This window comes from Accipiter gentilis, chromosome 11 (assembly GCF_929443795.1).
Source record: "Accipiter gentilis chromosome 11, bAccGen1.1, whole genome shotgun sequence".
Taxonomy (NCBI): domain Eukaryota; kingdom Metazoa; phylum Chordata; class Aves; order Accipitriformes; family Accipitridae; genus Astur; species Astur gentilis.
This window is the reverse complement of record NC_064890.1, coordinates 1,175,741-1,201,518: the sequence shown is the minus strand read 5'-3', so window position 1 is coordinate 1,201,518 and position 25,778 is coordinate 1,175,741. Positions and strand designations below refer to the sequence as shown.

Genomic DNA, 25,778 nt, shown 5'->3' with positions numbered 1-25,778 from the left:
TGCAGGAATTTCCGTCGCTGCAGTTTGCAACTTCCATCCGGCACGTGCTGCTCCGGACCGGCAGCAGGTCGCCGGTGGTCCCCAGCCTCGTTCCTCCATCATTCCGCCTCCCAGAGGGATGCAGCCGGGGCATTTGCCAACACAAGCAGTGCACATCCCGCCACGTGCTCCGGCAGCAAGCGCTGCAGCATCCCTGACGTAAACGGCACATGCAACGCCGGCGTTTCCCACCTGCACCGGGAAACTGTCCCTGCTCCCTCTTTGGGCTCAAAACCAAGCCCAGGCGCAGCCAAGACCAAAGCCACCGTACGTCTAATTGCTTTGCGAGAGCAAAGCCCGTATCTCCGGTCGCCGCCATGCTCAGCGCCTCTAACTCCTCAAAAGTGGGTACAAAAGCACAGTTTGTGGCCCATAATTCTCTGAAGGCCCCACACCAGCGCTTTGCTCCTCATCCGTAAGACCACAGTTTTACAAAGAGGAACAAAACCCGCCGTGCCCGCTGTCTCCCCTGCCAGGGCGGCCGCGCCGGCCGCAGCTGCTCCGTGCCCCCGCAACCCTCCTTTGCACGGCTGCTTGCAATCCCATTAGCAGCGGGCTTAAATTAATAAAGTTGTTTGTCTTGTCAGCCTGTGTTACACGTTGAACAAGCACCCTCTCGGGAGCTGCGCTCCTGTGGCGCAGGGATGAGCCAGATCCTGCCCAGGACGAGCCGGCTCTGCCGATGGTGCTGCCCCATTACAGCATCCCTGCTGCCGTAAGCGGCTCCCGTCTCCCGCCTCCTGATGACCCTCCTCGTCCCCGGAGAGGGAGCTTGACGACTTCTGCATCACGCACCCACAGCCCCCAGCTGGGAGACCCCCAATGGTGGGGGCACGCTCCCCCCACGGCACCCCAGAGCGGTTCGCCCTCGGTTCATCGAGGGGCTGGTGCTCTCCTGGCGGGTCCTCGCTCCCCGCTCGCTCCCCACAAGACAGCACTTGCGTGGCCATCAGCGTGACGGCCGTCGGAGGCCGGGCAGCGTCGAGGACGGGGAGGAGGGCAGCAGAAAGCTTGCGGCACGCAGCCACGGCGAAGCCTCGGCTGCTCTGGTCTGCAGGGAAATAAACCAGCCCCAGCAGAAAAGCCACAGGACAAATGGAAACCACGCGATCGATACGATCATCATCTCTCTCCCGGCATGATAATAAAAGGCGAAGCTGCAGATGCCGTTCCGGCACAAAATATCAGCAGATGAGCACTGGCGCACAGGGCTTGGGGGTCAAACAGGCATTTTTGGGAAGGGCGCCGGTAGAGGTGTCACCCCATGGGCTGGGGACACTTGCCCAGCGATGCCCCGGATACCCCGGAGCACCTGGAGCAGCACCCCCTTGCAATCCCTGAAATCTGATCCTGGAGGGGCATCGCCGGCAGACGCCGTGGCCATGCCTGGCCATCCAGACGGATGCCGCGCAGCCCTGCTCCCGACATCGGACCGCCTGCCCCACGGAGCCCCCTCCTTCCCTGAATCCCCCCCAAATCACCCGTACCCTCGGAGGTAGCGCTGAGCGCGGATGCTGAAATCAGCTAATGAAAGTTATTTATGAGGCGATTACCAAGTTGGCTGTGCTAGCGCTGAATTAAGATAATTTGTAATTATGTGCAACGCTTTTAGAATACAGCACGCTTATGTTTTTAGTCACTTGTTTTATTAAATTAAACGCTTGGGCTAATTACAGGCATCCTTTGGATATCTCCCTCTCAACTCTCAACCCGCGGGAGCCTGTCACCAGCAGATAGCGTGTTCATTGCTCCAGCGTGTTTGCTCACACAGGACCGTTCGGGGCTGTAATCAGCAACTATAAATTACCTCGTTAAAAACGGGATTACCCTTTGCAAGGAAAGCCTATGCTTCAACCCATCAAGATTCTTGCAAAAAGTAATTTCTAAGCAATTGAAGTTTTTGTTTCGCCAGCATTAGAGGAGAATATTTCTGGCTGAGGAGTATTTGTGGAATAACTCCTCAATTCAGGCTTCAGTGCTGGAGCGAGAGCATCTGGAGGGGTGTTTTACCTGCGTGTGCAGCTCTGCTGCAACCTCTGTCCAGCCACCAAAACGGCAAAGCATCTTTAGGTAGCGGCAGGAAAGGCAGTGCCCTTTCCTGGGAACTAATCGGGGAAACCACCCAAGCACGACGTTACCCATCCACGGGGAATTCATCAACCAGCGGCGCTTTGGCAACATGCACAAAGAGCCACCTCTCCCCAGACGAGGAGATAATGTCACCCCTAATGAGGAAATTGAGATGTATAAAAATAATCGGTAATTTCAGAAGGGTTGGGTTTGGTGTTTTTTTTTAATTTTACACCACCACAATGTTTGAATTCTATTTTAAATGAACCTGACTTCCCCTGACTCCCTCATCGAGCCAAGGGAGCACCAGAAAAGCAGCCCAGTGCAAGATGGTCTGAACGCCTCACAGCCGAGACCCCCAGAAAAGCGGATCTGGGCCATTACTGGTTTGCACCGTCACGTGCTGGAGATGCACCAGCGGCATCAGGGACCCACAGGGAGCCGACAGCCCCGACCACGGAGAAGGGCGGCCAGGAACTTCCCCCTGGAGCATGCTGGAGCAGCCCAGGTTTTCCCTGAAAGGGCCTGTTAAACAGGAGATAAGGCATTTGCTCTGGCATCTTTCTTCCTCCTAACACCAGAGTTAGTCCACCCACAGCTTGCCTGTCTTCCCCAGGTACGCTTTTGTCCAAAAAACCTGGAGAAATCATGCTATTTAACTCGGGTTTATGCTGAATGCCCATCTGCTTGCAGTAACACAGACCTCGTAGGACTTACAGAACATTTTAAAAAATAATTTTCCTCTGTGGTTTCAACCGCTCATCTTTGCCTTAAAGCTCAGCAGCCCCATGAACGGGCGGAGAGGACGCGCAGCCCCCGCGGGGGTTTCCTCTGCCCACCTACACTCGTGTCTCCAACACGTTGCAGCCGCTGCCGGAGGGGACAGAATCCGTCCTCTGCCGAGCTGCCGCCGCAGGGACCACACCACATGCCTCATCCCAGGCAAGGCAAATCCCACCCCCGCCCCCGAGACATCCCCTCCTGCGGCACGGAGGGGGCTGATCCGTCCCCGGGTCCCTGCCCTGCTCAGCTCCCACGGTGGGACATGGCGGAGACCCCAGCCCACTCGGTGCAGGATCACAGCAGATAACCGGGCCGGTGCGAGCATCACCCCGCATCCCCCGGGGCTCCGCTGTGCCAGCCGAGGACCAGCAGCATGCCGGCACCATCCCAAGGGGCCATCAGGGCTGCTCCCCCCGTCCAGGGAGCCCCCAGGACAGAGACCCCTGGGCACAGACCCCAGGGGGGGTCCCCACTCTCAGCAATGCCAATGTCAAGTCCTGCCATGACCCAGCCCCAAGCAGAGAGTGATGCTCGGGGCACCGGGATGCAGGAGGGAGCCGACACAGGAGGAGGAGACAGCGCAGGCACAGTGGCACGACACGGCACGGCACGGCACGGCACGGCACAGCTCCTGCCCCAGCAAAGGGGGCCAGCCCTGCCCCTGCCTGCCTGCAAACTGTCAGCAAGGTTCGGTCAGGGCAGACAAGGCAACATCCCCATCCCCGCTGCCTGCTGGAGGAAATCTTTGGGACTGAGTGCCTTGCCAGACCACGCCAACTCCGCTCCTTCCCATGTTGCTCTCCAAGCCAGAGGGAAACGAAGGAAGGGAGGTTGCGGTGCTGGAGGAGGACTCTTGCCAGCCTGACTCATATCAGCAATCCCTGGGGATTTGCAGGGGAGGACGACGGCAGCGGCACCCTGCGCCGCATTGCTGGCCCCGGCAGTTGGGATCTGAGCTGGCTGCAGGGTCCCCTCCACAGGACAGAGCACGAGAGAACAGCGGCTGCAAAAATCACCCAAATGCAGCACTTTTGTGGAAAGGGACCCACGTCTCAGCGCACCATGGAGCACCCCACTTACCCGGGCACCTTCACACCGTGCCAGGCACCGGAGCCCAGAGCAGCCTCTTGCAAAGCCACCCCAAACCGGTGGGCTCCACGGGACCAACCTGGCTCCCTCCTCGCTGCAGCCACCGTCCCCATCATGGGTCAGGGTGGGGGTCCCTTCTGCCACCCCTCTGTCCCCAAAGCGCTCAAGGGAGGTGGCTGGCATGGGCACAAGGCCCCAGCACCCGTCCCACCCAGCCGATCCCAAATGCGTTAACAAGCCCAGAACCCCAGAGGAGCAGCAGTCCGGCTCCACAAACGCCTCCATCCATGCGTAATGGAGCTTTTATATTATTTTTGACCGAAAAGTAATTTATTGTCCAAAATCTCAGAGGAAAGTGATTCAATATGCTAATTGCCCCAACCAGCACAAGCACAGGCAGCTGGCACGGCTAGCAATGCTGGAGGAGGGATTCTTCCCTGCAGCCCCTGCGGGAAGGGGAGGGAGAGTGAAGGACGGACACCCTCAGCCTGGATAAGGCTTGCACCCCCCCGACCGCCGCTGCTGCAGACCCCACACTGGGACATCCCCACGCTGCATTTTCCCCAACAGCCCAGCGAAGCCCAGGGCTAACCCTGGAGCATCGAGCCTACTGCAGGCAGGGCTGGGGACCGAGTGGAGTTTGACAGATAATGGGCAAAACCCACGTCAGTTAAGAGATGGTGGGTTTGGGTTACCCCTGACCAAAGCCAGGCAGCCCCGCGGGGCACCCGGGGTTCCCTGCGCTGCCCACGCGTCCCCAAACTCCCTAGTGCTCCCAGCCAGACCCGCTTTGCCTCCAGCTCTGCTTGTCACCGCAGCTCTCCGAGGCTCGGCGCTGGCATTTCACACCTTCCCCGGCATTTTGGGTGCAGTGGGTGTGATGCCGTGCCAGCAGCCAGGGACAGAAACAGCCGGCAGCGGGTACGGGAGGCTCAGCAGCTCGAAATCCAGCCGCCCATGCGTTGGGATGGGGCACCACTGTGGGCATCGCACACCGACACCGTGGGCCGTCAAGCAAGGGGTGGCGCGGCTTTTAGGTCTCGAGCAGCATTTTGGCTGATCTGCTCACAAGGAGCGTGAAAACAGGGTCACCGGTCTCAGAACGGGGCCGATTTGGACCCAAAGCCTGGCTGTGGGACTCTGCAAAGCCAGGAGATGCTTCGGCCTCCTTTCAGCCCGGCCCTAAAACCGTCCCCAAGGGGACAGGGACAGGCTCTGCTCAGAGCAAAAGAGCCAGCAGCTGCTGGCAGGCTCCCCATCTCAGGCGGTGGCAGCCATTTCAGGACTTAAGGAAAAACCTCCACCATTTCAACACCGTTACCCCAAATTACAGATGATAACCGCAAACCCCGAGGGATACATAACAGTGCTGTCACTCGATGGACCTCACTGCCCCAGCTTCGGGGTCGCACTCCTTTTTGGAGCATGGAAGGGACACACGTGCATCGCCTTTCAACCGCATCCCTGCTCCTGGGGAATTTAATTTCTGTTAATCCTCCAGCCTACGAAGTGCAGCCCCACGATGCACCGGCAGCCCCGGGTGCCGGGTCGAGGGAGGTGTTTTAAGTCGTGGGAGCAGCTCAGAGCCCAGCTCGGAGCCGCCCGCAGAAGCCAGCAGAAGATGAAGCTGTATTTGAGTGCATCGTGCCGAACCCGCACGTGACGGAGGGGAAGAATAGCAGCCAACGAAAACTAGGACAGCAGCGGCCGGACTGGGAGGGAAGCAAAAAGCTTTTAAGGATGGAGCTTCTGTCCCCTCTGCGGGGACAGAGAGACGGGACATCTTGAGCCGTCGCTGTCACCATCACCATCCCCATCCCATCCCGCTCGCAGGCAATCTTGCAGCCCCCCCGCCAGACCCGGGGAAGCCGCTTCGCACCAGCAGCTGCCATGGGGCTGGCAGCGGCGCAGGCAGGGTCCATCCCCAAACCCTGCAGCAGAGGGTCAGGGTAGGAAATGCTGAAGAGGGGTTGTCCTGCACTGTCCCTCATCCTCACGCCGTGTCCCTTGCCCACCACCTTTAGCAGAGGAGGAGCACGCGGAACCGATGTGCCAGGGCTGGTGCCGGCAGAGACGTCCGTCCAGCCCCACCGCTGCCCTTCATCCGGCACACCGAGTGCGACCCGGCAGACCTCAGCCCAGCAGCCAGAGCCTCCGTAAAATTTAGACAGTTCAACCTGCTGTGGACCTCGAGAGGCAGCTCCACGTCCTGTGGTCCACGTCCCCTGTCACTGCCAGCACACCCACGGGTGATACCCGGGCTACGCTGTGCCGAGGCAGCCCTGCACCAGGATGGGACAAGCGCTTCGCTGGCATCAATCCCTGCAGGTCCAGGACAGCTCCTCCATGGAAGCTTGTTTCCAAGGGTTTGACCCTTGCACTAGGGATTTCGGGAGCTGCCAAGGCAGGAGCTGATCACGTACAAGGCATCGCCATGGGTGACAAACACCCAAATGCTCCTGCCGCAGCCGGACACCAGCAAAGCCTGCCCGCACACCGGTGCTCAGAGGCGAGAGCGGGCTTGGGGCTGCACCAAGAGGAGTTCGGTTCAGGGGCAAAGCTTTGTCCCCTCCACCCCGGAGCGTGGGAACAGGCGTGCACCGTCCCTCGCAGTCCCCACGGACAACCGGCACCAGCAAAGGTGCACGAACGCGTGCCGGAGCATCCCCTCCCCGCAGCCCACCCGCAGGAGAAGGAGCTGGGTGGGCTGCGGGTGCCAGCGAGGGACGCACACCATCCCTTGCCGCACGTCTTCAAATGTCTAGCGACTAAATAGAGATTTCCAGCAGCCGGTGCTAATGGCAGGGGGAATATTCATGATTACTCTGAGCCGGGAGAGCGTTGCACGGCGCTGGAGAGGTGCGTGGAGGGAGGTGTTAACACAGCTGAAATGCCCGAGTGATGCAAGGGGGGGCTGGGGGAGGCACCGAGCTCTCCGCTCGCTCCAGCAATCCTCCCCCTCTGCAGAGAGGGATGCCTTTGTCGTGCTCCCGGCTGGAGGCATAAAAGCTGAGCCCTGACCCGCAGGCAGAAAGCAGGCAGCAGCGCGCGTTGCCGTAACCAGCTCCAAACCAAGCCGAGCGCAGGAGGAGGAGCGAGGCGGCGGGGCGAGGACGTGTGCCTGGGTCGGCTCTCGGCACGGGAGATTCCCCCTCCTGCCTCCAGCCCAACGCCGCAGCGGGTCCGTGCGGTGATGGAGCTGCTGGCATCCCCTCACCGGCCCGGGGAGCTGAGCGGGGGGTATCCCATCAGCCGGACGGAGCAAGCCAGCAAAGGCGATGCCAACTTCGTGGGCAGTGCCCTTGAGCCAACACGTGCCCCGGCCGTGCCCTCCAGCGTCCCCTCGGTCACCCCGAGGCACCAAGGGGCGATCCCGCTGGTCACAGGGCAGGAGCCGGGGTGATGCCGGGGTGATGGCCGGTGCCGCAGCCGCGCCGGGCGCTGAACTCAACCTCCTCACAGGAGGCTGTGGCTCCCCGCAGAGCAGAGTGCCGCCGGCGGGGACGGCTCTGGCTGCCTCCCAGATGGAGCGGAGAGGCTCCTAAAGTCATATGCCGCTGGGAAAAAAGAATTAAGCCTTTGCAGAGGGAGGTTCATCACGTACCTAAAATCACGGGCTTAAGTTTCCCGAGGCACAAGGGTGCTGTTACTAGGCAGGACGTTAATTGCACAGTTCAGCTATGTGGCAGAATTGCACAGCTCCTCTCTAATTTAGTGCAATTTAACCATCAATAGAGGATTCACAGCAGCTTCCTGATGAGATCAAAAGGTCAAAGCTTCATTCTCCCATCAGCGTTTTCACACTCACCCAGCAGACCGAGAAACATTTGCCACAGCCTTAGCACAGCATCAGACCCAGCCGCCCCGAGAAGCCGGGCGGCCGCGCGCCGAGGACGTCAGGTCTGCCCGTTTCTGCTTTAACGCTTGCGGACTGCAGGCGCTGGAGATGATTAAGCCTCTCCGAGCAGAGCAGCTCCCAGAGAGCACGATGCAAAGCCCCGCTGGAGTGTCATCCTCCTAAATGCGAGCTGGCAGGTGCCTGGATCCTCCTCAAAGCATCAGTGTCAAAACACCAGGCACTTCTGCTGGGTCAGAAGAATTACAACACTTACATTTAAGTTGTTTGGGAAGTCTTTTAGCACAAACCCATCTTCAGGGCTTATTACTTACACGGCATCAATAAGACCAAGCACTTAAGCGCCGCTGCTATTCGCAGAGCATATGGTCTGAAGCCGCATCTTCCTCCCGGCTGCATCTTCCTCCCGGCGACACGGGCCCTGGAGCCGCGCGGTGCGAGTTAGCTATTGCCTGCGGTCACGGAGCCGTTGCCTCGTAGAGAAGCTGCTTCGTATTTGCCGGCAAGTTCCTGCCCATCTCCCCGAACCGGTGTCAGCCACAGCTCCAGGGCTGGCCGGCTGCCCGCAGCCCGTCACCAGCCTGGCCTCTGCTCCTCCACGCTGCTGCTGCCTGCTTCACTGCTTCGGGGTTTTTTCTTTTCTTGTTTGCCGCTAAGCTTTTGCTCTCTAAGCCATGAGCAATTTCCCGGGATGCCAGAGGCTGTAATCCATACAGGAACCCAGCTGTGCCAGCTCACAAATTAATCCAGCCCGGATCAGGCCTCGTACCTGGCCCCGACAGATCCCCCGAGAGCCAGGCTCTGGCTGTGCCGTCGCCTGCTTGTACGTTTGCGTTCAGCCCGTGGGGAGGAAAACCCGCCTGCGGTAAAGCAGCGGTATTTTACCAGGGGTCTGGATCAGCCCAAAGCCCCCCCAAAGCCCCCACCCCAGGATTTAGCATGCTGCGCTGCCAGGAGCTGAATCTCAGCAATCTGGAGCCCCAAATCAAATGCCAAACAATTGCTTTCCCATGGTGGAAAGACTTGGGGAGAAGGGAGAGAGGAACGGTGGAGAGATGTGCAAGCTAATCATTTTTACACTAGAAAAAGCATGCTACCCGGAGGGCAGAAAACAGGTTGCAAGAACATGCTGACTTCATATGTCTTCTGTCTGGAAGCTATTGCAGCCCCTATTAAATATTGATCAGGGAACTCCAGTGCCCCCACTTTCTGCTCCCGCCTCTCCTCAGATGCACCTCTCCTCTGCCAATATTTAGAATACATTAAGGCCATATGCCCGAGCACTTAGTGTTTTACGCCACGCTGCTCCGCCAGCGCGGCAGGGCTCACCGCACGCCCCATCCACGCCGGCAATCAGTTCTGTTACACAATACATGGATGAGCTACGATGATCCTTGTAACTGTAATTTAGCGAAGATGAGACACTGATGAGTTCATGGGTTTGTTTCTCATTAATCTTTTATGCTCGTTGAGTGCGGCGCGCTTTTTGTAGTACAAACCCTGCTCAACAAATAGGGAAACAAGATCTTCTTTCCACGCAGACCCTGCCGCCCTCGCAGGCAATCCGTCTGCCGCCAACAGCATCCCTCACCAGGCAGGGCTCATCTCGGCTGCAGTAGCCTTGAATTCAACTCCAGCGCAGAGATCCTGGCCAGCCGGGCACGACCCACAGGCTTTGAGCTGCTGCAGGCAAGGACCGTCCTCATTGTGCCAACGGGGGACGATGACAAGCTGGAAGTCCTGGGGGAGCTTGGCTGATCCCCCAGGTTCCTCCGAGGCTGGTTGCGTTGAGCCACCCATTACTAGAAGGGTGAAGGTACCAAGAAGAGCCCAAAGCAGTGGGAGAAGCCAGGAGATGAGCATGGAGCCAAGGAAATGAGGGATCCTCCTTGGGAAGGGATGGAAAGCCCTGCCGCGTTTGGGAGCAGCCTGGATGCCTCCCTAGGACGGACAGCAGCAGATGAGCTTGGTACCAGAGACTCTGAAAGCACCGTGCCACACAGAGAAGGGACATCTGATAGTGTCAGCCTGGCTGCTGCCCTAAAATTGCCCAGAAGGGAAAGTCGTGGGCGCACATCCCACGTAGTCAGTGTCCTCGGGGAGTCCCAGCGTGGCTCCCTTTCCCCGTGCTCCCGTCTCAGCCCTCGGCTCCGGCTCCCAGGGGGGGATTTCCAGCGAGCCGACCAACAAGCCTCCTGCCAGGCTGGCAGATCCAGGCACTCTTCCTTCCTTCCCAGCCATGAACACGTCTTCAAAAACCACGCTGCCGGCCTGGGCAGGCTGCAGCAGAGGAACCGCTGCACCGGAGACACCGGCGAGAGCTGCCGCCGCTGTGCCGAGGGGCACGCGGACAGGGGAGGGAAGGAGGGAGGCATGAAATAACCCTGCAGGAAAGGTACTGGAGAAGCCCAGGGGGACCCCAAGTTGTCTCTGAGGGTTTCGGCAGCGATGGGGAGCTCCCGAGCAGGCAGAGCCCTCGGGATCGCCGGATCGCCGCTGCCCGTGGCAGAGGATGTACGGGCAGGGCAAGGCAAGAGGAGACAGCTCTGCCGGAGCTGCCTGCGAGGGATGCGTGCTGGCAGGCGCGGTAGGAGCCGCAGAGCAAAACCACCTCTGCACCCTGCCGCCCCGGGAAAGCCAGAGCTTGGCGGAGGAGCTGCTGCCGTTACCGAACCACAAAGGGGCTAGGGGCGACGAGCCGGGGACGCGAGCAGCTACCTTGTTTTTGGCACCGAAGAAGCCTGGGCTGCTGCGCCATTGGCATCGTCACCACCGTTATTTGTGCCATCACCCAAACAGCTCCGGGGGGGGGCTTTGCAAAGCAAACCGAGCGCATCGCTCCCTGGCCAACGCGCCACCTCCAAGAGGCCTCTGCCAAACTCCCAACCGCCCCGGCAGCGCGGCAGGGATGCAGCCAGCCGCGCGCCGTGCCGCAACGCCGCCTCTCCTGGCAGAGGCCGCGGTGTCGCCCGCGCTCCCCAGAACCTGCCGAGCCGAGGATGCCAGAAGAGCCTCTGCAGGGACAGGAGGAACCGATCCACGTTCACAGATAACGTTCAAACTTCTGCCAAGCTGAGCGCAGCCGCCCTCTCTCCAAAATCCGGCTTGCTGCAGAAAAGCACCAGGCGGACACCTGCAAACCATCTGTCGAGCAGCCCTCGCCTCGCCGAGTGCGGCACCGACCGCGGGCAGCTCCTGCCGAGAGGGGCCGAGCAGGATGAGGCACCCACAGGCGCCCGAGGCTCTGCCAGCGAGACCCGCGCGCCATCGGGTACCCCGAAGTGTCACAATGCTGGAACGAAAAGCTCATTTCTAGGGATACGGCAGCTGCGATTGCTAAAAACAAGCGGGACGGGATCCTTCCTGAACAGCCCGTCTCCCAGATCTCAAACCGGGTTATAAATCCATCTCAAAGAGCATCAAAACCAGCAGTTTGCGGGGTCCGGGCCGCCCTCGACCTCAAGGTCCACGCTCTGCCCTTCCTCGGCTGCGCAGCCCCCGGCAGCTCCTGCTCCGGCGGTGCCGGACGGGGCTGGCAGGACGATGGGCAGGTTGTTTTTATAAAGCGCTTCCAATTGCCCATAAATATCCAGGCAATCAGCAAGTGTCAGAGAAAGGAGCAGAGAGAAAGTACCGCCGTTTGATGGGGTTTGGGTAAAATATGGCTCTTTCTAAAATCTACTGGAGTGTGGCAGAGAGCCGGCGGGCGGAATGATGAGGAGCGGGAGCAGCGGTGCTGCCGGGGGCTGCTGTCCATCACCCGCCCTCGCGCCGTGCGGCCGATGCTCTGCCTTCATCCGGGCATCGCCTGGCATTGCCCGGCGGCGAGGGGGTGGCGAAGGTCAGTGGGCTGCGCTGCTGGAAGACAGATCGGACGCGAGATTCAAGGCACAGAAAAATCCTTGTTAGGACTTAAATACCAGCACCTCTGGGAGCCGGCGGTTTGCAGTCAAACAACACGTGAGGAGCCGAAGCCCGTGCGGCGGAGCCGCGCGGCTGCCCCGGCACCGACCTTCCAGCGTCATTGCTCCCTGCGGCAGGACGCGTCGTGCCCGGCTGGGCGGACAGACGGACGGGGCCACGTGCATTTTGCCCAGCATCACCAGCCCATGAAACCAGAGGGGAAGCGGCATCGGGAGCACCGCGGGACCCTGCATCCCAGAGATGCTGAGACCAGCCGGCGGGTCAAGCCTGACGGCTGCGGGCTCGCCCTCCCTGCCGGCCCCAGCGCCCAGCTGATCCCTGGCTGCAAGGGTCCCCACCGGCCGGCAACAAGGACCCCTCGTGGGTGACAGCTCCCGCTCTCCGGAGGCTGGCAGGCACAGGGGCTGGCTAATCCCTCATCTGCTCGCAGCCCAACGTGAGCCAGCAGTTCCCTGCCTTGGGAAGCATATCAGAAAGCCAAGGAACCTGCACACATGCTCATTTGAGAGCGGGAAAAAAAAAAAATCCAAGCCCAAATCCGTCTGTTTTTTTCTTTTTCTGAAGCCATTTCCAGCTTCCCTACATTTTCAGCTTTTCGCTGCTTTCTGTCTGCAGCAGTGCCTGCTCCTCCAAGTTTGCCCAGTGCGGTGACAGCCCTGACGCTTGTGTCAGCTTTGCAATTAGCTACCACCGTGCCAAACGCGCTCCGGGCAGACGTGAGGCTTGCCGTCGCTCCTGCAGCATGCTGGCAGCCGGCGAGCCCCGGCAGCTGGAACAGGCGCAGCACGGGGGTCCTGCTCCTCCAGAGACCCACCACCCCGTGCTCCAGCTGGAGAGGGCTGGAGGCACCCAAAGGTGCCCAAGAGCCCACCCCAGCACCCCAACACCAGCGTCGGAGCAGAGTGGGTGGACAGGCATGAGGCAGCATCCAGGATAAACAAGAAAAACCAGACAGCCTTGGCTTTGTGTCCTCAGAAAATACGGCTGGAAGGTGCCTGAGGGCTGTCCAGACAATCCTTGAAGAAATCCCCCACCGCCAATGTCAACCTTATCTCTGCTGCGCAGGCAGGAGCAGGGACCTTCGAGTCCCGGAGCAGCGGCACAACCAGGAAAGGAGCCGGGACATATCTGCTCCTGATTCCCTTTCCACCTCCTCCCTCCAGCTCCCAGGGCCAAGGAGGGGCCCTGGTGTTGCCGAAACCTCCAGCCACCCCCAGCAGCAATTGCCTCCCTCCCCGCAGCCCCGCTCCGGCCAGGGGAGACACTGCCCCACTTTCAGAATTCAAAAACACCCAACCCACCGCCAGCAGGATGGCTTTTTTCCCTGGTTTTTCTCTTTGAATCAGGGTCCATGCGTTTGACTCCCCCACTCCAAGAGTATTACCAATTAAGATATCAATTTAGATAAATCAGGGGATTGGAGCAGATTTGTACTGCCGTTGCATCAGTTGGGCAAATATAGCTTGCTAGAGCACAGAGCCGTTAACGAGATTCTGTAATTTAGCTGTCCGAGGGAGCGAATTCCTGATTAAAAAAAGCAAAGCTGAAACCTCCCGAACGCCGGGAACGGTGGTGACACCGAGACCCAGGAAAGCCCCAGCCCCCGAGCCAGAATCCCCGCTTGCTGCCCACAGACCCAGCAGCGCCCGCGGATCCGGCAGGTCGGAGCCCCTCGCAGCCAACGCTCCTCCCCGGGGGTTTGCTCTGCCTCCCGTCCCACGGAAACACACGCCAGCGACACGGGCTGCTCTGCCTTCGGTCGGGTCCGACGCGCCGGCAACCTGCTTCAGCCGAAGAGGGACGGACCGCAAACCCCGCCACGGGGTACGAGGGCCGAGCGGTGCGGGATGCCGGAGCGATGGGCGTCAGCCGCAGCGATGGGGAAGGGCTTGCCCTTGCCCAGAGACACCTCATTCACCCCAAACATTGGAGCGCCCCACGTTTCGAATCCCAGATGTGGCCCACAGCTGTGAAATGAGGTCATGCTGTCAAACAAGCTAGCGCTTCAAAGCTGCGGGCTTAAACACGGCAGAAACCAGCCCTGGCTCCAGCCCGGCCAAACAAGGACCAGGCAATTTCACCGGAGGCGAGGGCAGCACCAGCTGCGGTGAGCACAGCGGTACGGCTCAGCCTCCAGCCCGGCGAGCCGCTAAGCCCATGGTGGTGGCAGGACATGGCCTGGGGAAGGATTGCCGGGAACATTCGGCTTTTGACACTGCACAGCGTGAAGGAGCCGTGCTGCATCCTGCTGCGGAGGTGCTGCCCCGAACCAAGGAGCCGTCCCGGCGAGGGGCTCCGGCCGGCACTGGTGCCGCACCTGCAGACCCAGCACCTGGGCAGCAAGGGGAGATGCATCTTCATCTGAATACGTTATGTTCCTCGACAGAGACAAGCGATAGAGATATTAAATGTTATCAGCTACTGCTCTCAGGATTCATTTCGCGCTGGGTGATGAAGGCGGGAGATGAAAGGCTGTAGGATTTTATTACGCTGAATTTTCAGTTTGTCATTTCCCATCTACTCGATCAGGTGCCTTGGGACCAATTTGCGCTCGGCGGGATGGAGATGGATCTCCCCGGCAGAGCCGCGCTAACTACATGCTACCTACTATGGTGGGTACACGTCTAGCCCCGACCGCGGGCAAAGCAGCTCGCAGCCAACGCCGCCGAGCCCCAGCGCTCCGTTACGGAGCTGCCGGACCCCCACACAACACCTCATGGGTAAAGCCTTCCAGAACAGCCCCAAACCAACCCAAAATATATATATATATGTGTGTGTCCATGCCTTGAGCTCAGGCTCCATCTTTGCAAGGGCAGCTAGGATCAGGGTCTCCCACGCTGAGCCCCCCCAGTGCAGAAAGCTCCGGAGCACAGGAGCTGGAGCAGGGATTAAAGGGGAGCAGCAGCAGCAGCAGTCAAGGGACCCCGGGCACCGTGGGAGCTCGGGGCCAGAAAGCACCCCCCTGCGAGCAGCAAAGCACCAAGTCAGGGGCGGGGAAGAGAGGGACAGGCAGCTGAGCAAGGTGCCTAGCTCGTCTGGCTAGGGCTTTTTTGGTCAGTTGTTGGATTTTTGGATGGTTTTTGGTTTTTTTTAAAACGAATGATCTGGAAGGGGAGGGGGGCGTAAACATTTCACTAATTGCATTCACAGGTAATTAAGCAACTGCATAAGCAGAGCCAGAGATGAAGATGCAGGAGGGCCTAAAGAAGGATAAAACCCAGAAAGAAATAAATGAGGTTTAACTGGGGCACCCACAAGCTAGGGTGGCCGAACTCACTCCTGCACGGTGCAAGGGCACGCACCGGCAGCCTTGGGGAGACCGCGAACGGCAAGAGAGCTCACACCGGTGCCAGGGCCTGAAACCCTCCTGGTTTGGGGGTGCCCAAGCAAGAGGCTGGCACGGCGGTGGCAGGCCAAGTACCCAAATGGCTATTTTCTGAATTTCATCACTACGGCTGTCACAGCCACGCAGGCTCCCCCCGAGACCGGGGCAGGACGGGCTCTGGAGCGCCGGCTGCTCCAGCTCTTGTAGCAGAAGGAAGGAGAGGAGGAAGATGGAAGCAGCTCTTGCTCCCCAACAGTGCTGCAGGACCTGGGGTCGCGCTGGCCAGCCCACGCTCGTAAGGACGGGTAACTTCACACCGCCGGAGGGTCTGGCAGCAGGACCTGGCACCTGCAAACCCTGGATGCAATCTAGAAGCGCAGATCTTTCCAAATGCCGAGCCCACCCCACGCAACGAGGTCCCCAAACGAGAAGCCAGATGCGGACCAGTGACTTGGCTGCAATCTGGCAACTTTGGTATGCTAGGGCATCTGCAGCGAGACCCCAGACCCAGCGAGGCGGGGAAACCCCACGTTCAGGGCATCCCTTGGGCAGCACCACACACGGCGGCGAGCCCGGCAGCTCCCCGCAGGCAGGGAGAAGGCAACCGCCCGCGCGCCGGGGCCGCAGCGCCGAAGCAAGCAAAGGATTTTGCCAGGGGAGCCGGCAGCGTGGCGGGGGGCAGCTGTTTTTCTGCAGTCTCCTTGGAGACCGCGGCCGCTCCGCAAAGAAACCGCGCTCCTCCCGGCAGCGCCGCACGATGCTGGCAGGGCACGAGGGAGAGGGTGTCCCCCCCCGCAACCGGCACCGGTGGCCGCTTTGCAGCCACCCCATGCCCTCCCTGCCGTGCAAGCATGCTGCTCGGCTCGCGGCGGCTCCCGGCCGCCCGGCGCTGACGCCAGAGAAACAGCGGGAGGAAGAAGCTAATCTGGGAAGTTATTCATAATTCAGTGTGTACAAAACAAGGCGGCATCCTAGGAGGGAGGAATTTCCAAATTACTGTTCCCACAGCAACCTGGGCTCTGCCCCTGCGCACACCGACAGCTCGGGGAGCCGCGGCACACGGTGCCGTCACTCGCCAGCGCGGCCAGGCCAGCCCTGGCCGGCGTTCAGCGCATCGGTGCCCTTCAGGGAAAAAAAAACCAGCCCTGGGAAAGGCAGCTTTCGTGTAATCCTGGGTGAAGGTTGGCTTCCTGCTCCCGGCTGGAAAGCCCTCCTCCCGCTCGCAGGTGGGAGCGCTCCTCGCCATCTCGAGAGGCGCTGGATGAGGAGGAGGATTCTGCTAGGAACAATGCAGGTGCTTGGCAGGGGTCTCGGCAGCTCTCGAGTGCATTCAGCCATTGAGGGGGGGCGGGAATAAAAAGAAAGAAAGAAGAGGCAAGCAGATAAATCCCTGCCCTAAGGAGCTTTTGGATGGTTTCAGATCAGTTGCCGCCAGGCAAAGGCGGGCAGCGCCCGGCTTCTGTGCCCACGCCGCAGGTCACAGCCCTGCCGGCACGTACCGGCTGCCCCCGTCACCACCCGCTCCGTGCGGAGAAAGGGGCACGGGGATCAAACCGGCATCCTGGCTCCCAGCCCAGCAGAGGTTTTTTGAGCGGAGGTGAAGGGGACTCAGCGTGCGACCCGCAGCCGCACAGCAGAGCTTATTTCGGGTGCTTTCATGTCACTGCCGAGCGCGGGGCTTGAGGTCCAGCACACGCCGGCTTGCAACATGCTTAAACCAAGCACAGCGGAGACCAAACTGTGCGCGAACAATGCAGCGTTTTCCCGAAGACTTCAGTCCCCAGCATTTCCCCATCAGATCCTGATACTGCAGGTCTCCAGAGTCACACCGGAGCATCCCTTTGAGCCGGAGGACAGGAGCCGGCTCCTCTCGGATGCAGGGAGGAAGGAGGGGAGTGCTCCCCGACCCCAGCCAGCCCCACAGCAGAGGGCAGAGATGCTCGGGGGCTGCACGGCTGAGCACCTCGCTGAATGGCACAGCAGGGAGGAAAAGGAAAATCAAAGGGTTTTGCACGCTTTACATAATCTCCAGCAGCCCTGCAGCCTCCTGCTTCTCCCCCCCCCAGCGATGGGCAAACATCAGGCTGCAGGGGAAGGGGAGGGCAGAGCTGCTGCTGTGCCGCTGAGCAAAGGAACAGCCCCAGCCCAAAGCCTGCGGGTGACAAAGGACCCGAGGATGCCGGGCAGCAGCTCCCCTGCTGCCTGCGTGTCCATCCACCGAGGGGCACGAGTCCGCAGCGACAGGGCACCCATCCGCCAGCACGGCCCCAAGCAGCATCCCACCGCGCATCATCCACAGCCCCACGCCCTGGACGCGGGGCTCTTCTACCTCCCCAGAGCAGAGAATCGCAATGGCACTGCAATACAGAGGGGGAAACTGAGGCAGGGGACGAGGGAGGCATTGGTCTCCCTGCAGGCATCAGAGTGCACGCTCAAACCCTCCCCAAGGCCCCTGACATCCCGTAAGATGGGGCTCCCCCAAGAAGAAAAAGGGAGTGCTGAGTCGGGCCGGAGGTCAGGCCAGATGGAAGAGGAGCCTCACGGGGAAGGGACTCCATCCAGGGACGGTCACGGACGCCGGCGACTGCTGCCCATCAGAGATGCTGCACCACTGGGGAGCAGAGCAGAGCACCCTCCCCATCTCACCCCGCAGTCACGTCCCCGCCACGCGTCCCCACGGTCACCTGCGTGCTGTCCCCCTCCAGCCGGGGGGGTCGGATGCTGGACAGGTGAATGGTTTTGTGGTCCCCAGAGTTCAGCTTCACCACGATGGCATCCGCGTTCAGCACCTGCATCACCTGCGGAGGGAGAGAGGCCGTGGTGAACACCATGCCCACAGGCAGCACGAGCGCCGGAGCCAGGCACCGCCACGACAATGCCCAGGCTCTGGCACGCACCCCGACCCACCCCAACTTCAGCCCCCAGCAGATATCACGGAGACAGCGGCTCCAACCCCATTCCCAGTGCCCGGTGGGTCACTGCGGCTCAGCAGTGCATCCGTGGTCCTGCTCTCCGAGCCCGAGGAGCTCAGCGCTGGTCAGAGCCCTGCGAGGTCCCCGGACGGTGATGCCGCGGCACACCAGCGCATCGCCAGCTATGTGCCATCCCATGCCGAGGCTCAGCCCCCCAGGGTTTCACTCCAGAAACAAAACCAGAGAGGGGACTGGACCACAGGCACCGATACCGGGTGATGGATGACCGCACGTAGAGGAGGGAGCGAGCACAGCCCGCAGCAAAGGCTCTTCCACCCGACAATTGTGCAACAGCGTGTCCTGGCTGGTGGTTCTCCATGCACCCAGGGAGCAAATTAATTAGAAAAACTGGTGGCAAAGGTAGGCAGGGCTGTGCAGGCAGGCGGAGGACAGCAGGGCTCAGGGCATGCTGTTTTAATCTTCTCAGTTTTCATTAAACACCATTCTCCAGCCCGGACGGAGCGGCAGCAGGCAGAGCAGGACAAGGCACCCAGGTATTGCCACTGGCAGGGCACAGACCTTCCCCTACCTGCTCCCAGCACAAACCCAGTCCCCCGAGACATACTGGAGCAAAAGGTTCCCATGTTGCTCATCCATGACGAGCCCAGGGAGCACAGCCCCATGCATCCCCCCAGAGCTGAGCCAGAGCTCAGGGGGGGGGCGGGCGGGAAGCGGAGCGAGGAGGGCACACATTTGCTCCACTTACAGCACTTTTTGCCCCAGCAAGCACATCAGTCCCTCAAAACGTGCTTAGCCAGAGGGATAACAGGATTATAGGAATTAAAATTAAAGCAGACATCGAGGATTGCCAGGGCTCCTCTCAGCACAGCAAACCCCCCCGGGGGACGTCCCTACCCACTGACTCGGCCTCTCCTGGGACCCACATCCTTTGCTTTTCATAGGCAGACCCGAGCCCAAAGCAGTTTGCATGCTAAGCGAAGTAATCAAATCTCATGCTTCAGGGCATCCTCGCCGCTGGAGGGGTCAGGATGGGACCCCAGCAGCGCATCGGGCATCTATCCCTTCCCTCTCGCAGAAGGCTTAGAAAAAGCAAGCCGTGAAGACAAGATACTGCAGCCAGGGGAGCTGCAGGTCAGATCCAGGGGCAAATCCTGCGCCGCATTACACATCCATCACGCGCAACTCCGCACTTCCATGTCGGAGCTGCGGTCAGATCTCATTTGTTCTCTGGCAGGAGGCGGCAGCAGGGCAGGCTCCCGCTGGCAGGCAGCCGCCAGCTCCCGGCACAGCCGTGGTTTATGTGCAGGAGCCGGCAACTGGCACCAGGGACTCGCCAAGCCCCTCCAGCCCCCCCCGAGCATCCCCTTCCCGGCAGAAATTAACTTGCAGGGACCTTCGGCCGGGCTGACCCAGCTGCGATGGGTCTCTGCGGGGGCACGGGATGCTGCAGGACGTGGTACCCGGGGCAGGGTCCCAGGCAGGACAGGGCAGGGTGGCAGCGGGAGCGGAGGGTGATCCCTGCGTGCCCACCTCTCCCCTCCTCCAGCCAGGAGCTGCGGCCCTGGCTCGGCAGCATCACCCTGTGCATAGAAGCAGCAGAAGGTGCTTTGCGGCCCCCTCCCCAGGGACCCCGCGGGCAGGAGGGGGGCACAACGGCAGCAAAACGGGAGACTCGGCACCACTTCAGGGGCCATGCCATTTTTCTTGCTAACAATTTCTCAGCTTGCTGTGGCCAGCTCCCTTTATCCAGTATTTATTGTGGCTTCACCTGCCTCAAAAGGCACTTTGATAAATGGATTGAAAGGATTTTTTTTTTTATTACCTTTTTTTTTTTTTTTAAATCTCAGCAGCTACTTCTTGCAGAGCCTGCATGCTCCAGCAGCACTGCTTCCCCAAATCCCCCCAGGACACAGCCTTCATCCCAAGCCCAAGCTCCTCCAGCTGGGTGCATGGACAGGAGGGCTGGGTGAAGCCCCTGCAAGCAGATGGGCTCCAGTGACCCACCGCTGAGCCCCCACCAGGCTTCCCACCCTCGCCCCCATCACTGCTCCCCTGGGGCAAGAAGGTCAGAGCGGTGCCTTGTCGGTATTTTTTTTTGTGTGAGAAGTTTTTCTCGCTGAGAGCGTTGATCCCAACAAGGTTTCCAATTTTCCACCCCAGCGCTTTGCTCGCCCTGCGCGCTTGCCCTCGCTATGGGCTTCGACCCAGCAGGACCCCTGTGGGCCTTGGGGCCGTTCCCCCAGCTGCCACTGTGCCCCAGGGCAGCCCGCTCCTGCACTCCCTGCCCGGCAGTAACGAGCGCAGGTCGTTACCTCTCCTGGGAGAGGGCTCCGGGACAGGCTGCTGCACAGGGAGCATCCCCAAAGCCAGGAGGGACCTCCTGCACCCTGACCTTGCAAGACCGGGACAGTGGCACTTTGGGAGGTGGTACCCAGCATCGAGACAGGGGCCAGTGCTGGCCCCCCCCGACCAGGAAACTGCTTTTTGAGGGGTTTTGGCAGGGTCTGGCGCTCAGCTCAGCAGGACAGCAGCTCCCAGGCTGGCTCTGGCAGATCCCACTGAGAGCTGAGATGATTTGGCCATGATGAAGGCTCTGAGCATTTTGCAAAGCAGGGAGGGGGGGGGGGGGGAAGAAAAAATATACATAGGCCCAGCTCATCCACAACTGCCTCCTCCAACCTGCAAAGTGCTGGAGCCAGTGCACGGCAGGAACCAACACACATCCCAGCCGGCAAGCCTGGATGCGGCCGAGGGGCTGCCCACGGAGCCCAGCGTGCCCCGGGCAAGCGGCTGCTCTCAACCTCACCCCCCCAGCCCCAAGGGGGCTGATGCTGCCCCGCAGCAGGGAGATGGGACGACACAACCTCGTACAGCCCTCCGAGCCCCACGTACAAAGCTGTATTATAAACAGCTTTTGGCAGAGGATAGCTTTCAGCGTAATGTATTCAACTCCAAGCAGCGCTGTCCCAAATCCCTGGGTGCTCTAAGACAAGCTGACATAGGGAATTCAGGAGAAAGCCTCCAGCCCCTTCAAATTTTTATTCCACCGCTTTTCGTCTTGCCACTCACAGGCATCAAATCCACAATTGAGGCCAAGCCTTAATTTCTCCCCAAACCAACCCCTCCGCTCAAAGCACCGGCAGCTGACCGCGACGGCATCGGGATCCAAAATTAGCCGGAGCTGATTTGCCGCGGTTGCTCAACAGTGCAAAGACAGGTTGGGATCTTCCTCCTCCTCCTCCTCCCCCCCCCCCACCCCCTGGCAGCTCCTACGTCAGCTCTGCCGCTGCAAACGAGCACCTCGGCGTTCTGCCGAGCACGGAGGCGGCTTCAGCGCCCGAGCAATCGCTGCCTGCCCGCTGCCTGCCTGCCTGCCCGCTGCCTGCGGGTGCTCAGACCCCTCTGCAGGGCACCGGGAGGATGGATGGGGGCTCACGGGGCTCCTCGGGGAGGCTGGGCACGTGCCCAGCTCTGGGTTCAGCTCCAGCACTCCAGGGCGTGTGGGCATTTGTCCTGATTTTCCCTGTCACTTACAATTCCCGGGAAGGGAAAAAGACCAAAAATCGACACTGCAAAACCGACGGTGCCTGGGGGGTGCTTCGGCTGACAGCTCCCTAAATGCTGATTTGCACGGGCCTGCATAAAAGAGCAGGTTTTAACTGAAGGCGGAGAAATTCTGCATCGCCTCCCCAGGAAGCAGGACGGCATCGCGGCGCTTAACTGTGTTTGGGGGCTCTTACTGTAGGGCCAGGGTAGCCAAACCATGCCGGAGCAGACCCCAGTCTGCGGCGAGCCGGGGGGCCGAGTGCTCCCAGCCTGGGGCAGAGTGAGGGGCTGTGCCCAGAACTGGGGGGCCATCCTGCACGCTGCTCTGCCCCAGGACCTTAAGCGGGATGCAGCCTGCACATCGGGGTCCCCTCCGCTCCATGGCACCGGGGGTGGATTCCCACCGCTCCTGGGGGGATGGCTGCCCCATGGCAACGCCTGGCACAAGGGCTCGAGATGCCGCCGGGCCCCAAACCCGCCGCAGGCACCTTTGCTCCCTTGCCAGGGGTGCTCGGGACAAGAGACCCGCCTGCTGCAGCTCTCCGTCAGCATCCCAGCCTGCACATGAGCCGTTCAACAAAATAACGGGCATCTTTGAAATGCCAGGACCGTCCACCCGCCCCCTCCGCAAGCTGCTGAGCAAAGCATGACTAACGGCCCCCGTGCCGGCTCCTGGCGCGGGCTCCGGCAGCAGCCTCTGCCAGCGGCAGGATGGCACTTGCGAGCACGCCAGCGCCTTCGCACGGCCATCCCCGTGCCCGCGGGGGCATTTGCCCAGGTGTTACTTTTCACTGCGATAGCAGCACCTCCAAACGCGGTCCTTCTCCCCAGGGCTGGACTCTCACCTCTGGCCTTCTCAGAGACCCTCTGGGCTGGGCATGTGGGGCACGTTCATACGCCACTCGAAGAGGAAAAGCTCTGCAAACCCTTCAGCGCCTGGGGAAGCCGGTGGGAATCTTGGGGGGGACCTCCGCTACCGCTACTACCAGCCATATCTGAGCTGACAGCCAGCCAGCTGCAGAGAAGGGCGCAATCTCAGAGTTAACACGCGAGCCAGCACCTCCCCAGCCTCGTTCCGCAGGCCCGGAGCTGCCGCGCAGCTGCCGGTGACAGCACCGCACGGATGAACAAATTAAGCCGGTCGCACCGCGTGGCTGAGCCCAGACCGGCTGCGAGAGCTCCTGCCTCTGCCCTGCCCGGCAGCTCCGAAGCTCCCGCAGCCGGTGCCCGGCCAGGCGTGCTCAGCCCCGAGCCCAGCCGCCGGCCGCACCGCGACAGGCGGGGAAAGGAGCAGCCCGGCTCGCTCCCGTGCCCGCAGGCAGAGGTACCCGGGCACAAACCCGTTTTCCTTCGCAGCAGGGATGGAGCAGCTGGAAGGATGCTCCTGGGGCAGGATCTGACCCGCATGCGGGGCGGGGAGCACAGGCGTTAGGCTGACTTTCCAAGAAATCCAGCTGTCGCACACTTCCCAGGCTTTCCACCAGAACCGAAGCCCCCCCGGCTGCTGCGCTGGGCGAGCCGGCAGCACCATCTAGCGGGCTGCTCCCCCCCCCCGCCCCCCCACTCCCCGAACGGTGCCCAGATCCCCGCGTCCCACCGCCACGCTCCGGGGCGAGATGCTCGCCCGCAGGGACACCCACCGCCCAGGGCAGGGGCAGCACCAGGTCAGCCCCACCGACCTTCCCCTCGCGTCCTCCCTTTCGCATGGGCTACGCTCTCCGAACCGCGCCGGGGCAGGGGCAGGCACGGTTTCCGTACGGTGGGAACGCGGGCGGCGGGGGCGTCCCGGGGGCTGCTGCGGTGTATGGGGCTAGCGAGGTCCCGGAGCTGGGCCGGCCACCGCAGGGAGGTGCCAGCCAGGGGGTCTGCCCCTCGGAGACCCCACGGCTCCACACACACCAGCAACCCGCCGGGATCGGGGCAGGGGCTGCCGTGGGGCTGGTGCCCGGACACGGCGCTGGAAATGCAGGCAGGAGGGGGGAGGAAAACTCTGCTGAGGGCAAGCATCCCTCTGCAGGCAGGAAAGCGGCAGGCAGGGCAAGAGCATCTCTGCGGCACCCGGCCAACGAGGCCCCAAGGGCACCCACCAGCCCTTCCTCTCCCCTCGTTTTGTTTCACCTCTTCCCACCCCAGGCCTGCCCGAGATCCCAGCCTGCGGGTCCGTGGCAGGGAGGTAGCAGAGGCAAAACCCTGCGGGGTCTGTCCCAGCACACGCAGAGTCCGGCACGGGCAGCCGGGCACCCTGCCCTCTGCCCCCACGCAGGCAGACCCTGCCTGCCCCTTCGCCTGCTCTGCCAGCCACTCACCTTGGCTACAAACTGCTTGTCCTTCTGATCCAGGTTTGCCGTGGGGGCCACGTAGTCCCTCCAGATCCTCAACTTGCGCTCTTTGGCGAACCTGGCGGGGGGGACGGGGGGACACGACACACAGGCGTGATGCCCAAGCTGGCATCCCCAGCGGGGACGGACGTGCCATACGTTAAATTGTCCAGCAAAGCCCTGGCAGAGGCAGTGGGGCTGGCGCAGACTTGCAAGGAGAGATCACATCTACCTCCCACCCGGGAGAGCACCAGGGGTACCCACACGTGGACAGGGAGAGGGGGCTGGAGTCACCCCAAGCACCCCACGGGTGCAGCTCGGAGCGTGCCCACCCCAGCACCCAGCCCCGCGGCTCCCGGCATCCGACTCACCTCTCGGCCGCACGCAGCTTGTCAGCACCACGGGTGTAGACGGCGATGGACCAGTCCACACAACGGGCAAAGCCCTCCTTCAGCAAAAGCTCGGTGATGTTCCCGTTCTGCGGAGAAGGGGAGGAGGGGCGCGCTCAGCTGCGGCGGGGGGACGCGGCATCGACATCTCCTCCTGCGCCCCCGAGGAGAGCTGGCCTTCCCCCATCCCTGCCCCGCTGTGAGGGGAGCACCGCACTCGCCCTGCTCAGCCCCTTAGATGTCACAGGTCCCCAAAGAGCCCTGCAAGGCCTGGCCATGGCACCCGGTGCCCCCAGGGCTATTGGAGACAACCCCACGGGGGTCTGCTCTCCTCGCAGGCTGCTCAGATGGACCACGGTCTCCCACATCCACCAGTAAAGAGCCCATGGCTCCCAGCTGCCCCGAGCCCTCACCGGAGGAGGCACCCGGACCTTGCAACCACCTTTAGCATCTTCAGCACGTGATGACCAACCGTCCGACAGCCCACCGGGACCCTCTCCCCTCCCCACCACCAGCCCCACTTGCCGGGTGCAGGATGGTGCCCAGGATGTTCTGGTTGTGGCAGCTCTCCAGGACGATCTGCACGTCCCTCTGTAGCAGCCGCGACTCCGTGAAGAACTTCGCTTCGGCCGCAAACGGCTCGGGGACTTCGGGGGCGTCCGCCTCCCGCTTGAACGTGGGGCACTGCAGCAGAGGGGAGGGGACGGTCAGGGCACGGGCTGGCCCCTAAAAACCTCGTGAAAGGGGTGAGAAGCCTCCTTGGGGAGGAAGGCTGCTCTGCCCCATCCGCCCCAGGAGCCCCCAGCCCAAGAGCCGTCCTCCATGCCGGGTGGCCGAGCTCTCGGCTCCACGCACCCGCAGCCACCTCGATGGCAGCCCACACCAGCAGAGCAAGGGACCACCACTCACCCAGTGACCAGGGGATCCTTGCAGGGGGTCCGACAGCGCGGAGTTGGTACCCACCTAACCCAAACCTCTTCCCATCCCCGTGGTGACACCCCGCACCGGCGTGCACGCAACCGCGGGCTGCAACCAGCCTGTTACTGGAGGGTGCCCGCAGGATGACACGGCGGGCAACGAGGCAGCCGTACCCCTGCCTCCATCCCTCCCTGGATGGCAGCCGGGACAGGTACCGGTACGCTTGCACCGTTGCCAAAAGGTGCCGAGGAGGATGCGCGGTGAATGACGGTGCAAATGCAAGAAGGAACTCGGTGCAAAGAGGACTGCTGAGCGTACCTGCCAGGGACAGGGGACAGCGGCCAAGCCTCACCTTGATCCCCGAGAGCATGACGGTGACCAGGTAGTAATCGGGGAGGAGGAGGGCTCTCACCACGCTGCCGTCCCGGACGTGCTCTATGATGGCTGCGGAGCAAAAGCAGAGAGGTCGGTCCTGCTGCGGAGGGGCTCAGCGGGAGCCACGGAGCCGGAGACAGCTCTCTGCGGCGAGAGGGTGCCGGGAACAGCACCCAAACAGCACGGCATGGGCAACCGGCCTCCGAGGCCGCG

At 61.6% G+C, this 25,778-nt stretch overlaps 1 protein-coding gene across 1 annotated transcript in view; it reads right to left on the bottom strand.

Annotated features, from left to right (window-relative positions):
* SND1 (staphylococcal nuclease and tudor domain containing 1) overlaps positions 1 to 25,778 on the bottom strand; it is a 127,842-nt gene that overhangs the window by 90,485 nt on the left and 11,579 nt on the right. The window contains exons 6-10 of the mRNA XM_049813984.1: positions 25,543 to 25,634; positions 24,798 to 24,956; positions 24,255 to 24,361; positions 23,872 to 23,962; positions 17,771 to 17,884 (exon numbers count right to left, since the gene is read on the bottom strand). Coding sequence (XP_049669941.1) covers positions 17,771 to 17,884; positions 23,872 to 23,962; positions 24,255 to 24,361; positions 24,798 to 24,956; positions 25,543 to 25,634 — 563 coding nt within the window. The remainder of the gene's footprint in view (positions 1 to 17,770; positions 17,885 to 23,871; positions 23,963 to 24,254; positions 24,362 to 24,797; positions 24,957 to 25,542; positions 25,635 to 25,778) is intronic.